The 13,994-nt window shown below is 40.6% G+C and overlaps 1 protein-coding gene across 1 annotated transcript in view; it reads left to right on the top strand.

Moving 5' to 3' along the window:
• Nucleotides 1–4,692: 4,692 nt before the first annotated feature.
• The window catches only part of LOC104273363 (BMP-binding endothelial regulator protein-like), a gene marked incomplete at its 5' end in the record, with an annotated part of 71,976 nt that continues 62,674 nt past the window's right edge, over nucleotides 4,693–13,994 (top strand). The window contains 5 exon segments of the mRNA XM_009868681.1: nucleotides 4,693–4,757; nucleotides 4,759–4,784; nucleotides 8,031–8,140; nucleotides 8,748–8,888; nucleotides 11,153–11,257. Of these exon segments, the coding sequence (XP_009866983.1) occupies nucleotides 4,693–4,757; nucleotides 4,759–4,784; nucleotides 8,031–8,140; nucleotides 8,748–8,888; nucleotides 11,153–11,257 (447 nt within the window).

Here is a 13,994-nt window from a genome sequence, read left to right on the forward strand (position 1 = left end):
CCATCTCATGGTCACTGCAGCCATGGCTGCCCTCAACCTTCACTGCTTCAACTAGACCCTCCTTGTCAGTGAGCACAAGATCCAGCAGCATTCCCAGTTGGCTCATCCACCATTTGCATCGAGAAGTTGTCACTGATGCACTAGAAGAACCTCCTGGACTGAGGATGGCTGGCTGTGTAGGCCTTCCAACAAATATCTGGGTAGTTGAAAATCCCCACAAGAAGCAAGGCCTGTGACTGAGAGGTTGCTGTCAGCTGCTTGTAAAAGGCCTCTTCAACTTCCTCAGCCTGATCAGGTGATCTGTCATAGATACCCACCCCAGCATCACCTATGCTAGCCTGCCCCTTAATTCTCACCCAGAAACTCTCAACTTGCCCCGATCTGCCCCTGGACAGAACTCGATACATTCCAGTTGCTCTCTCACGTAAAGAGCAACTCCACCACCTCGCCTTGTTGGCCTGTCTTTCCTAAAAAGGACAGAGCCATCCATGACCACCTTCCAGTCATTTGAGCTGTCCCACCATAACTCTTCCTGTTTGTTGCCCATGCTGTGTGTGTTTGTGTAGAGGGCACTTCATCTGGGCTGTTGGCCGTGTCTCTTGTTATGTTCATGGTGGCTAAAGTCACCTGCACCATACTGGAGTGGTTGAAGACAAACAGCCTTACAGCTGTGTGTTTATTTCACTTGTCTTGCCACTAGCATGGGGCAGACTTGCACAGTAGTGACCTTGTTGAACTTTCAAAGATATGTTTCGTGCTGGTGACATAAAATCTTTATTCGTAGATGGAGACAACCTTAAACATCTGTCTTAGTTCTTACAGCAACCCCTGCTGAGGCTACAGTGTGCATCTAATTCCCCTCTAAATGTCTGGAATACATATCCTGGAGCTGAAAGAAATGTAATTTTGAAATTTCTTTATATTTTTTTTTTCTCTGCAAGGATAGCCTTACTGTTAGCAAATGAAACTTTTCACACTTCTAGAATGAATGTTAAAAATAAATGCTTACAATTCACTATGGATTGAATCCTAATGCCAGCATTTAAACAAAATATTCTGAAAAAATCAATGGAAATTTTACTTGTGTTGGAGGATTAGTGAAGTCTTTCAAGCACAAGGTGAACATAGGGCAAAACTAGGGAGAAGCCTGTTCGGATGATTTATAGCTTCACTAAAGCACAGAGATAAAGCCTGAAAGTGAAATGGAACTTAAGACGCCTGCAAGAAGCATGGTTCTTGGTAATACTAAAGTTAACTTTTAACATTAAATAATGTGTATATAAAATATTATTAAGATTAGACATGCTCGTTATCAGTAGCAAACAAGTTGGGAGTCCTCCTGGGATTTCATGAGTGCTTTCAAAATCTGCTTATGACAAGGGCAGCTCTGCTCTTGGTGGTTACTTGTCTTGGCTTCATGGTAGATGAAGCCCAAGGTTCCTGGAGATTAATTGCAGCAGGCTCCCAGTCTTTGGGGAGTTTTTGAGAAGCCATTTTTTTCTGCAAGCATTTTTCTCTCCATCTGTTCTAGCACACAGACTGCCTACATGCTGTAAACCAGGCATGTGGGTAGCCTACCCAGAAACTGCACTCTGTCCTTCATCTGGTGTCTCCAGCAAAATCATCCACAGCCTGGATGGGTGCGTCTCTCAACTCTGTCAAGTTTCTTGTGTCCTTATTGAACAGTGAAGCATCATAGTTGAGGTGGCAGCTTAGCAGAAGTGGATAAAAGGGCAGCTAGAAGAGCTCCATGCTTTCATTTTAGGAAACGCTCATTGTCTTTCTCAAAGACATATGTCTCGTGGGAGGATTAGAAAGTGCTACTTTGTCCTTCCCTTCTTTCTGAGGTAGGAAGTGAATCTTTTCATTGTAGACTCTGGATTTCTTACAAAATCTGTTGCCTCCAGAGGACTGTGGACTGCAGCAAGCATCCCCAAGGCTTCACGTAACTATCGCTCAAGGATTTACTGGCCTAGCTCTCAAACAGCATTTATCACAGAAAGCAGAGGTAATTTGTACTTTATTGGTCTGTTCTGGATTCCAGTTCGGGTTTGATTTCACTGGAATGTGTTCCTTTGGACCTAGAATATTCTGGCTGTCTAGGAGATGTTATGCTTAACAGGGAAATGTGAGCTAAAAACTGTAGATGTTACTGGGAGGTGGAGGAGGCAAGATGTTTATTGTACACTTCCCATCCTGGCTTAGGCAATCCAAAGCCAATCTTTTCGCTCTCTGGAGTTATTTTTTAGCTTGATTTTTTTCTGAACTTTTGTTGCACTATTTTTTTCTATGCAGCTCTATTTCATGCAATTTAAAGCATTGGCAGCACTAGCTAATCTTGTTTTGAAAGCTGGTGTTCTGAATGCTTTTTGAGTTCTGAATCGTGACGACTGAGGCTTTTAAGAAACTAGAAATAGTGTGTGGTGCCCAACAAGCTATTTCTCTAAGCTCTGTAGGGCAAATAGAATTGTTCTTACATTAAATGGTAGAAGCTGATGTGTTTCAGACTGTTCTTGAACTTGCCATCCTAACATGATGTTCAAGCCTGGAAGAGCCTATCTGGGAAACCAGCAAATTAGAAAATAGTTTGGTGTTAAAAAGCAGTATTACAGCTGGAAGCAGGAGTAATGGTGGGATACAGAGAAGCAAATGAACTTAATCTTTTACAGAGGAAAGGCCAGAACAAAAGGTAAAAAGAAGCCGTAAACAAAAGGCTGAAATGAAGAAATATTATCCATGACATTTTATATTTAAAAAATATCTGCACAACAGGCTGCAAAGGCAATGTCTCAGTAATGTGCTAAGTCTGAGCTTTGATTCAGTCTGTCAGGGAAGAAAGACTCCAGAGCAGTTCCGCAGAGGCACAGGATATGTGAATATTAAATACAGAAGCAAGGTTGCAAGAAAGAACCTGCACTTATCATGTGTTGGAGCTTTGTGTTTTCTTCCGTGGATCTATCCCTGATCCTGTCATAAAGCTGGCTGAGGTCTCCATGCCCTACTTTCCCATTTGCTGAACTATCACCGACGTTTGAACTTTGTCTTAGTCTTTTTCCCTGGGCTGAATGATAGCATTGCTTCATAGAGCCCTTCTTTGTTATTTTATTTTTTGTTCTGCACCTGTGTCTCTTCTTATAGAGCTATTCCCTGAGCGTCATAAGGAACATCCGTGAAGAATTCATTTCATTTTGTCAAGTTTTCTGGTCTGACCCTTAATTTAGAGCAGTCATTCTGGTCTACAATAAACTCTGTGTTCTTGCATGCTGCAGTGAAAGAATTACGAGCAGACCTTAGCCATGTACATTCAGGATGCTTTGGTAGCCACATGGGACAGGTAGACTTCAGTGCCTGAAAACTTATTATAGAATGGGGCTACAGTCAGTATGTTATTTTCTATCAAATAGTGTATATGTGGATCTGCTGTGTGTAAAAGCTTGTGCATGATTCACTGAGGCTATTAGGAGTGGAATGCCATCATTTCAGGCGCAGAGCTCTTCAAAGTGAGCAGCTTTTTCTGTTTTTCCTCAGGGAGTCCTGAGAGGCATCAAGTGTGTAGGTGGGAGGAGACTGTTCATAAGTCTTCCATTACAGCATCCAGGAACACAAAGCTTATTGTCAGGCTGAGCCTGCAGCTCTGACTGATAAATAAGGCAGGGCAGTTAGATGAAAAAGGCAGACTTCTCTTGCTAAGACAAAGGTGGACTGGTTTGTAAAGTTTAACAACCTGGACCTCTGATGAGCATATGGGGCACATGTTGGTAGAGGGTCCAGATCTAAACATGGTGTTCTATAAGCACGGTGAAGTAATCAGCTAACAGAGCAGACTGAGAGCAAGGATCGCTCTTGACTGACTTAATCTTAGGCATATACTCTGTGCTTTTGTCTGTGCTGTGTTTTTTTGCTTCTCTCTGTCTTACATTCATTGATACAGCAGGATACACCTGATCTATTTAAAGATATCCTGGCTTACTGCAACGGGTTGGACTAGATGACCTTTAGATGTCCCTTCCAACCCAATGCATTCTATGATTCTATTCTATGGTTTTGTAATATATCCAGTCCAGGTTGGGTTTTTTTTCCTGTTTTTTTTTTTATTATTTTTTTGCCACATTCTTTCTCAAAATTTTGTATGCAGTCTTTGTTTTCAGTCCTCTGAAGAAAGCAGACCTTTTGGGTTTGCATAGTTGGACTCAGAGGCTAAGAAGAATGTGCTTAAAGAGATTTTGGCTTATTTGATTTCTGAGGTCATGGACATAGTGGAAGAACACCTGCTCTCATCTTGCTTCAACACTTAATCTCTGTCCCAGACAAGCCTAGAAGGGCAAGGCACAGGAGTTGAAGAATAATGTTAAAAATTGCTTAATAACTTTTTTGAACATCTGAAAAGGTTTGTGGATAATGATGTTATTCTCCTGGGTTTTCTCATACCCACACCAAAAAACAAGATAGAAAGCCACTATTGATTCAAGTATTACATTAATTGCTTGAGAGAATGAAAGAATATGAGGAATCCAAGGTCTCTTCAAGCGTTGAAGGACACTTGTACAAGTTCCTTGTATGCCTGATGCATGCAGAAATTTCTATTGGCAAATACTGCTTTGGCCAGGGCTTGTTACAAGTCTGTGTGGATGTGTGCGTATCTACTGGATGTTCCGCTTTGTTTTTTTCCTAACTGAGCCTGTTTTCCCTCAGGGTGGCAGGACACAGTGCATCCAAGAAGTCTGCCCCATTCTATCATGTCCTCAGCACCTCAAAAACTGGACAGTGTTGCCCCAAATGCTTAGGTGAGTGGGGTTTTCTCCTGGCAATTTTGTAATGAATATGATATATTTCTGCATAACGTCTTTTATACCAGTATTTAAAAGTACTGGTAAATTCTAGGTGGTGAAAGAGATGGTAGTGCTCAGCGGAGTTGCTAATTTGCAGGTTTAAAAAGGTACTCAGCACCAGTGTGTAGGGATGTGATGGGAGGTACTAAACAAGCAGCAGCCGAAGAGCATTTGAGCATAGAGCAGCTGGCTTACTCAGAAAGACAAATACAGAGATGTTTTCCACCTTCTTTAAACATGTTTTACAAAGGAGGTTTAGGTGGGAGGAGATGTTTCATTGGAGTTTACCACAAGAAAAAAGTCTCACCCTCTCATATTTTTATTCATGTGTGCATTTGCATTCTTGGTTTTGAGGAAATGCAGGTCAGAGGAAAATTCTGGACTCAAAATGCATTCTTAGAAGCTGTTGTCAGAAAAGCCAGAGCCTCAGATGTCTGCCTCATCGTTGCCCTTTCAAGATGAAATCAGTTTCATCCAGGAATATTTGCAATTATGTCTTTCCAACACATTTTGAAGAAATAAGTCAGAGGCCTCCTAGAAGGGCTAGTTCTTCCAAGTCACGCCAAGGAAGGCAGTAGCTTTTGAGAGTCTTATTCTGCACTTACTGTATTCACAGATCCCACAGATTAATGTTCTAAAGCATGTGTCCCTCTATTTCATAAACAAGGAGCACTTACATCCTACTATCTAATTTGGTCTATGAGGTTATAACTAGGTTTGGAAAATTTTCGGAGCTGATAACTCTCAGTTCTTCAGCAGAAACATTTTGTTATTTTTGACCATATCATTACTACTGGCCAGAGTCTGTTTCCTGGGCTAAGTTAGGGCTACAGAGATGTCTGGCATGAGATGCAACAAGCCATAGAGAGTCCCAGCTTCGCATAATACTGAACATTTTTCACTGCCTGAAACCCAAAATGTACTTATTTATTTGTTTGCTAACTGAGAAGTGCTACAGATAAATATCTGCCTGGAATATTTAACTGCAGCATCAGAGAGTAATACAGTAGAGTAATGAAATGGAGAACAGTCCGAACACTGAGCTTCTGTTTTGGCTGACTACATTTTTCCTTTCCTTTTGTAAACTCCACTTGTCCTGTCCACCCCATGTTTTTCCCAACTGAACCTTCCCCTCCTCAATCTAGACATTCAAAACCCAACTTTAATTTTTGACTGCTTCATGGGGAATTTTCTTTTTTCCTCGCTTAGAAGTGTCTGTAAATGAGTTCACTAATAATAGTGATTTTCATTTTATATGGACTTGGCTCTAATGCATGTCACATACCTGTGATTAGATGATGTCTGTTCACAGGGAATTTGTGGAAGTTTTGTAGTGGAGGTAGAGCCAAGGGATATGTAGCACGCTATGTGGTAATTGGAAAAGAGAAACATTTTCAGGGATGCTGAGGCATGATTTTTAAAGTATCATGTGGAGGACCTCCCCGCAATTGAATTCCTGATACTCAGCGTATATAGCTTAGAAGAATGCCGTGGACTCTACTGGGACCTGAGTTATTAGTTTAACTAGTGGTTATGAGCCAGGAAAGCCGACTATTAAGCCAATATCTTCACCACCACATCTTTTAAAGTGGTAGGTCCCTTGTCAGTGGTTTTTTACCAACTATTTGAACAGGGTTGGCCACCCGGAATTGCACTGGGTGGTTTGCAAGGCACGGCAAGAGTATATGAGAGCTGGACTTTTGTTCACTTGTTGACATAAGTTATGCGGTTGAAGTCCTGGCCTCACATAAAGCAGTAGAAGTGTTGTTACAGGCAACGCTATGACTAGACTTTGCCTGTAAGTGGTGCATGGATATAGAGCAGTTCCTTTTAGAGCTACTGAGCATCCTCAGCTGATTGCATATGTCAGTCTTGCAAGAGAAATTAAGCGTTTTCAGAAAGATGCACGTTCAGTAAAAGGAAGGCTGTTTGTGCAAGCACAGATTAGTCCGAGGTGGCTAATTTGCAGGAGAGAGATATTAAAACTGTGTCTAACTGAACAGTAGCAATTATTTCCTACCTTTTGTTTAAGAGTTATTTTAACATTAGATTTGTAAAAACTCAAGGGTAATCCAATGAATTTTTCTCTGTGCTTATCCTTTAGTTTGCTTATATCTCAGAGAAAAATGGAACCTTTTTCTTTTTAAGGTGTTCTACATTTATCAAGAATTATTGAAAAGGAATTATAGTATACCAAGACCTGGTGGTTTGAGTGCTAAAGTATTGGCCTAGTACTTAGTGACTTCTTGTATGTACTTGTAGTGGCCATTCCCTACCTTGGAATTGATGCCTACTTAACATCAGACCTTAGGAATGATAAGCTGGGAGACGGGCAGCCACTCACAAAAGAACTTATTAGTTGGCTGCCACTGAAGGTAAACAGGAAAGGTATGCAAAAGAAGCAGATAAGTATAGTGGGTTTTTGTAAAGAACTCATGGTTATGTATCATAACAATCATTTGTTTAAAATAGCCTACTAGGAAAGGAGCTGAGGATTAAAAGAAGCGTGCAGAACCACAGTGTGTTGCGAGTTGGATTTGAAAGTTCTTGCAGGATTGCAGGACTTTGGGAAGGATTTGATATTGATGCTGTCTTCCCTGTACACACTCTCATGAAAACCAAGTATTTTATAGGTTATGGAGGCTAAATGTGTTGTGTTGCCCTTATTCTGTTCATAAATGATGCAAATGCTTGTGTTTCTTGCAACCTTGTGTGAACATAGTGCACCAAGCTATCTTAATGAGACTGGTCAACACCTAGGGTTTTTTCTCATCAGTGTCACTGAATTGATTTAGTTTGGCTGCTGTGAGGCCCTGAGGTAAATATGCTAAAACCAGTTAAGGCTGCTTTATTTGATAAGTTATTGCATTAAGTTAAAGATTGCTTAAACTAGTGTAAGTGTACCTACCTGAAGAGTTTGCAGTGCTTACTTTTTATTCCTTTAGCTGCAATGTGCACTTTATGGCGAGAAGGAGAAGAAAGATCTTTCCAATATAAACATGCCATAAATCATATTTATATTCCCTCCCACAGTAGAACTGTTAAAAGTTTGGGTTTTTTTTCACACCATAATGGAAACACATAGCAAATGACACATTGCACATGAATTTGGTCTGGTGACAATAAGCCCTACTATTTTTGTTGACAGTATGGCATCTTTTCAACCACATTGTGTTTCTTTTACTGTTTATTTATACTCAGGGCAGAGGAAAGTGTTTGACCTCCCATTTGGAAGCTGCCTCTTTCACAGCAACGTATATGATAATGGGTCCTCATTTATTTATGACAACTGCACGATGTGTACATGCAAGGTAAGCCCACAGTGCTTTGGTATTGTGTGCTGCCAGTTGTCTGCCTTAGCAGTCATTTGTAGGGCTGCGGAACTCCAAGCCCTGATATTGCTGTTCTTTGGTGTCTTGTGTGGTCCCTGAGAGTCTGATCTGAAGAGCTCTTGCAGTTGTGCTAGGAAAGTTTAAAAAGTTACTGACTTCCTGAGCTGAGACATGATGCCTGACTGTGATGCAAAATTAAGTCACTCAGGTTATGTAAAAAGGGGTTTCTAAATGCTGAATTACCACATCTCTGCTGAAGGGCAGTGATTTTTTTTTTCAGTTCCTCTAACATGATTGTGTGCACGTGCACTTCTGTACCTGGGATGAAAAATGAAAATGTCACCAAATCAGTAAGGTTTTGCAGGCCAACAGAAGTACAAGCTGAGCTTTAGCTTCATAGACCATGAAAAATTCCCTTAATCCAGTAAATAATTTTTATTTTCCTTGAGCTGACGTATTTGAAGCAGCTGGACTGTAGCTTGGGTGGATGCAATGACTGAGCAAGTAGAAATGTTATGGAAAGGATACACAAGAGCATAGACATCTTGGTGATGGTTTCATGATTTCCTTCTGTCCTTCTACCTAGGATTCAACAGTGATATGTAAGAAGAGGTGCTTACTTCCTGGTGAATGCAATAAAAACAAAGACCACTGCTGCAAGGAGTGTGTCTCATATATCTCTCCTGAGGAAGTAAAAGTGTGCAAGTTTGGCAATAAGATCTTCCAGGTAAAGTTTCAGGTGTGGCTCAAGAATAGAAGCCATTTTAATAGCTGAGCAGCATTAGTTTATTTTGATTTAGTATTGTGGCTTGGTTTTTAGCAGAATTCTCACCATTCTGATTGATGGTGAAACAACTCAGGGCCAAAACTTTGCAAAATTTGCCATCTGTTATTTTTTTTCTGAGTTTGTGTAAATTCTGTTGATACAGAGCAGTTAAAGATTAGTTCCTCCTTGATGTGATGCTGTCTCTTTCCATACACAGAGCCTCAAGCTTCTGTTTTGTGACAAGTAAGACAATTTAAGGCAGAGATAATAAAGCTCTACTTTCCCAAGCACACACTGATATTCAGGGAGGAGGTATTCCGAGGGATATGTAGGCATTAACTTCTGAGCCAAGAGTCTCTTCCATAGCTGAGCCAACAGGAAGTTTGAGAAGTTCAACTTGGCTGAAAGTTACTCATTTTGATTTGCTACATTGCACTTCCCTGCTAAGGACAGCACCCCTGACATCTTATGTTGGGTTAGCCATATAATAACTGTTACCTACTGCACTCTCACCCAATGTTTTTGAATCACATGGGATTCCCTGCAGAATACTTCTGCTGTGGCTGAGACCTTGTTTGTTTTTCCAAGTAGTGCGGCTCTTCTCACACTGTCTCAGAAAAAGATTCTGTCACCTCGTGGGCCATCTGTGAATTGAGAGACCCTTGAATCAGATTAAATGTTAAATCCTTTGTGAGTACTTGATTTGCTCAGCCAGAATTGCTTCCCATTTATTCCATCTTTTGTGTACATAGCTGAAGTGTTTATTCTGGAAATTACATGTGAACCTACTGTATGCTGAGACTATACTCCATCTGATTGGCACTTTCACACTGGTGCTATTGTGCTTCAGGAACAAATGCCTGCTTCTTAGGCACCCAACTAAAATATTCTGCTTCTTATGAAGGTTTTATTATGTTCCTAAGTATTATATGGAGTAAGAAAAAATAACAAGACAGTACACCCTTTTCTGGCTTCGCGTGCAAAAAAGTAAATCCAATGTCTCTGTTGAAGTTGTTTGGTCTAACGCGGGTAGAGATTTTGCATTCCTGTGCAAAAACAGCCATGAGACAAAAAAAAATCAGGGTAGCTGCATGCAGTCAGCTGTGATGTATTCTGGTATCTTTGCAGATGCTTGGAGAGTGGTCATTAGAGGCCCACAAGAACATGTGCTGTATCAGGAACACCAGGCAATCGTAATGTGATTTGGAAACATAAGATAAGGAGAGACAGCCTTTTACCAAGCTTGCCATGCTGGATAAGTTAGGCTGTTTGGCATTTCAGATTTAGTCTGTTTTTCTCTCTGGTCAGAACATCGTGTTGAGCTGGGCACATAATTGTTCACAGCTGTCTGGTTGGACTGCCTGTTCCTGTCAGGTCTATCCTCACCCTTCCCTCACAGCAGTCCTGTAAACAGAAAACATGCACATTTTGGCTCTAAGTGGGTTAGCACAAGACTGCAAGTGGGTGAGACAGAATGTTTTAGGAACCACACTTGGCAAATGCAGCACTGTGTAAAAAGGACCCCGGGCAGTTCCACAAGCAATCCTTCCCAAGTGAGTAAGAACACACCATGAGGCATATTTTGCTCTGCAGCTAGTACTTTAAGAGCCACATGTAGACCGTCTTACCTGTTCTGCATTTGAGAACTTCAGCACTGTATCTCTTCTAAACATTTTCAGATGTTTAGCAGATCAAGTATCTGTGAAAGTGCTGTAAGTAATCTAAATTAGAATTCATTATTTGACTACTCCTGCCCTAAGTCAAAATGATGCTGCATCTGGGAATAAACTTGCTGTATGGTCACATCTTAATCAAATACTTTCACGTGCAACAACTTAAAGCTGTCATTCAACCCAATGAGTCACGTTTTTCTAATTATGTGAGCTTAAATGAAAATGTGTGGAAGGTATGACCACATCTCAGACACATAATGGAGAGAAAGCAATGCAAATGATCAGGATGCTGAGAAAAAAAATGCAAATGTGATTTGGTTAGTCTTGCAAAAATGAATTTCTGTCCTAGAAGGTCGAAGGGAAGGAAACCCTGCTGCCTTTTATCTTTTGTCTTTAATTTGGCTGGCCATGGACAGACACCTCAAAATAATTTAGACTAAACAGTGACACAGTGCCAACAGGGAAAGTCATCCTTTCTTGTGCAATGATACATTGCTGAAATAGCTTCCTGTTGCCATCCCAGCTGATACTATATCATATTCTCTCTTGCAGGATGGAGAGATGTGGTCCTCTGTGAACTGCACCATCTGTGCTTGTGTGAAAGGCAAGACAGATTGTCGCAAGAAACAGTGCATTCCAGTCAGCAGCTGCCCTCATGTGAGTTTTTTTTAAAAGAACAGAGCTTTCTTCTCTTTTTCTTCTCCACTATTACTTTTTTCAGTGGTTCTTGGAAGTGTGTGCAGGTCAGTAGTCATCCAGATTGGAAGGAATGGATCCTCTGGCATATTATGTGTAGGCTGGTGTTCCCCAAGTGTGCTACTGCTAACTTGAGGATGTGCTTCCTGCTTCTGTCCTTGCTCTGAAGTCTCTGTGCTGTTTTTCTCCTCCTCTCTTTAACTTTCTCTGTCTTGAGTATCTGCACGGAAACCTTTCTTTCACATAAATTTAATAGCTTTATAGTGGGGAGATGACTGACAATATTTGAAGAGGATGCATATTGTTAAGGCAAGCCATAGGAGGTTGTTGTATTCGCATTTCCCAGTGCATATGAGGCTTAATATTTGTTTGAAAATGTGAATTAGACAAAACAAAGAACTTATTTCAATCAAGCCATGCTACTTTCTTTAAGGTTGCAGCTGGAATATTTTTCATTTGAAGAGTGTAATTGTAATTTTAATGGCTTCAAAAGTTAGTGCTACTTGAAACCTTTACCTAAAGGCAGCCTTTGCTTCTTGGATTTCTGTCACTGATAAATTATTTTGTTTTAATGACTCAAGCTTTCAGAAGAGGGACCTCTAAATAGCACCTCATGTAGGGGCAGATCTTTGAACAGAACTGCAGAAGAGAGAGCCAAGTCATTAGCATTACACCTTCTCAGTGTTTCCTTCTACATCCTGGAAGCCAGTGGGGAAAATATGAATCACAGACACCTAGGTATAAAATTTTAAATGACAAACTCTAGTTTGTAAAATTTTATACATTTAAACTTTTGACAGCCAAAAGCAGTGGTAGAATAGAGGGCCTGTACCTTGGTGCTCTCTGTTCTGCTGTGACAGTGGGCTGCAAGAGCAATACTTAGATCCTCAGAAGAGAGGACATTCTTTTTCTCTCACTCTGGCACTTACTGCAGAGGGCAGTTTTGTTAATGGGCCCTGTGTGAGATGCTGCATATGTCTTAGGATGTGTGAACAAATGGAGATTCTCTTCTGCAAACCTGATGTGGCTCATGGTAATCAAATTTGCTGCCTTCCTGCCAGTCACAGTATAAGCAGGAGGTGACAGCTTGGACTCTTCAGGTCTCTTCAGATTCTTTGGCCAAGAACTTGGCACGCACTGCATCTCATATTTTCCCGGTACTGATGCATTTCAAACGTTTAAAATGCTTCAGAGATCAAATAAGTAATATGGCTTAATATAGATCTTAAGTGAAATACAGCACTTCAGCAGAACCCATATATAAATTTGAGCATTTGAATGATCAGCTGAAGTAGCTTCTGAAATGAAAATAGTAGTGGGTAAAAAAATCACCCTCTGCAGTCCTGCGACAGCATAACTGACTGACAAATTTGATCAGTGCTGCTACATGATCTGCTCCAAGGTTAATGTGAAGTCCTAAACTGCCCTAGACCTCCAAGTTGAGTTCTCAGATGGGGTCCAGTTCCTTAGGGCTGAAAAGATCAGCTTCATTACCCTGCAACACCATTCCCTCCAGTATGTAACCAATGGGCCTGCTCCCTGCCTTAAAATGGAGTCTGTAGCCAGCTGCATGCAAACCCACTCTTCTGTATGGGTACACATGACATTTCTGCTCTTCCAAGCTAAGGATAAGTAGGAGAAAGAATGTAAATGCTAGAGTGGGATTTATTTTCCTATTCCAAGTGGATACCAAGTTATTTTAAAGCAAATAATGTATGCTAATTGATTTCAATCTTCTACTTTTCATCTGTTCTCCACTCTCTTTGATGAGATATTCTGTCACAAATCTATAAACATTAGTTAAACACACCACATTATTCAAGATAAAGATATCCTAGTGATTCTGATACTGAATGTCTATGGGTATCATGCATCAAGTTATGCTGCTTTCTCTGCAAACTGTAGGGGTGTGAACTCCATTTCTTTTCTCTTTTTGCAATATTTCTGGCAGTAAGCAGTCTCTCCTGACTATTGAAGACTGCTGTGTAATAAAATGATATTTAGAGTCCCTTGAGGTGTCAGGCCATGTAAAGTTATCTCACTAAAACAGTGCCATGATATAGCTGAGCGTGAAAGGATTGAAGATTCACAAGGAACTTAATGTTATTCCTTGACTTAAATGCTTTACCATGCAGTCTTTATACATGATGCTGTGAGGTTTTCAGTGGTGGAATGTTATTTAATCTATCAGCATAGGTTTTGGCCAATTATTTCTTGAAAGGATGTCTTTTAAAGTGGCAACACTGCAGTAATTTCCAATACCATGCAACCATTTATATTATTCAATCTGTTGGTGATGGGCAGACATGTTTTCAAAGACTGTTTCTGCTGTTTCTTTCATTTTCTTCATACAGTTAAGAACATTTTTATGTTTCTTTTATTATTTTTTTTGGAGCCTTTAATCCTATATCAGTAATTAGAGGGTGCATATGTCTTAGCTTCTTTTCCTCTGCAGTGGAGGCAATACAGCTCACAAATTCAGTCCCTCCTGTCATATTTATAGTAAAATCGGTCCTCCTTGGGCTTCTAGTGAGCTTTGTGGCTTGTGGTTTCTGTTTCTTACTTTCTGACTGCTGACTCCATGTAGATGTTCCCTCTCCCGGTTACCTGGAGTGTGAGCCTGCAAGGTGTGGTACATGCTGGCCCCCATCCAGCAAAGCTATTAAGCATGTGTCCAGTCCTGCTGCAGTTAGGAGGC

This window comes from Apaloderma vittatum, unplaced genomic scaffold (genome assembly GCF_000703405.1).
Source record: "Apaloderma vittatum isolate BGI_N311 unplaced genomic scaffold, ASM70340v1 scaffold5924, whole genome shotgun sequence".
NCBI lineage: Eukaryota > Metazoa > Chordata > Aves > Trogoniformes > Trogonidae > Apaloderma > Apaloderma vittatum.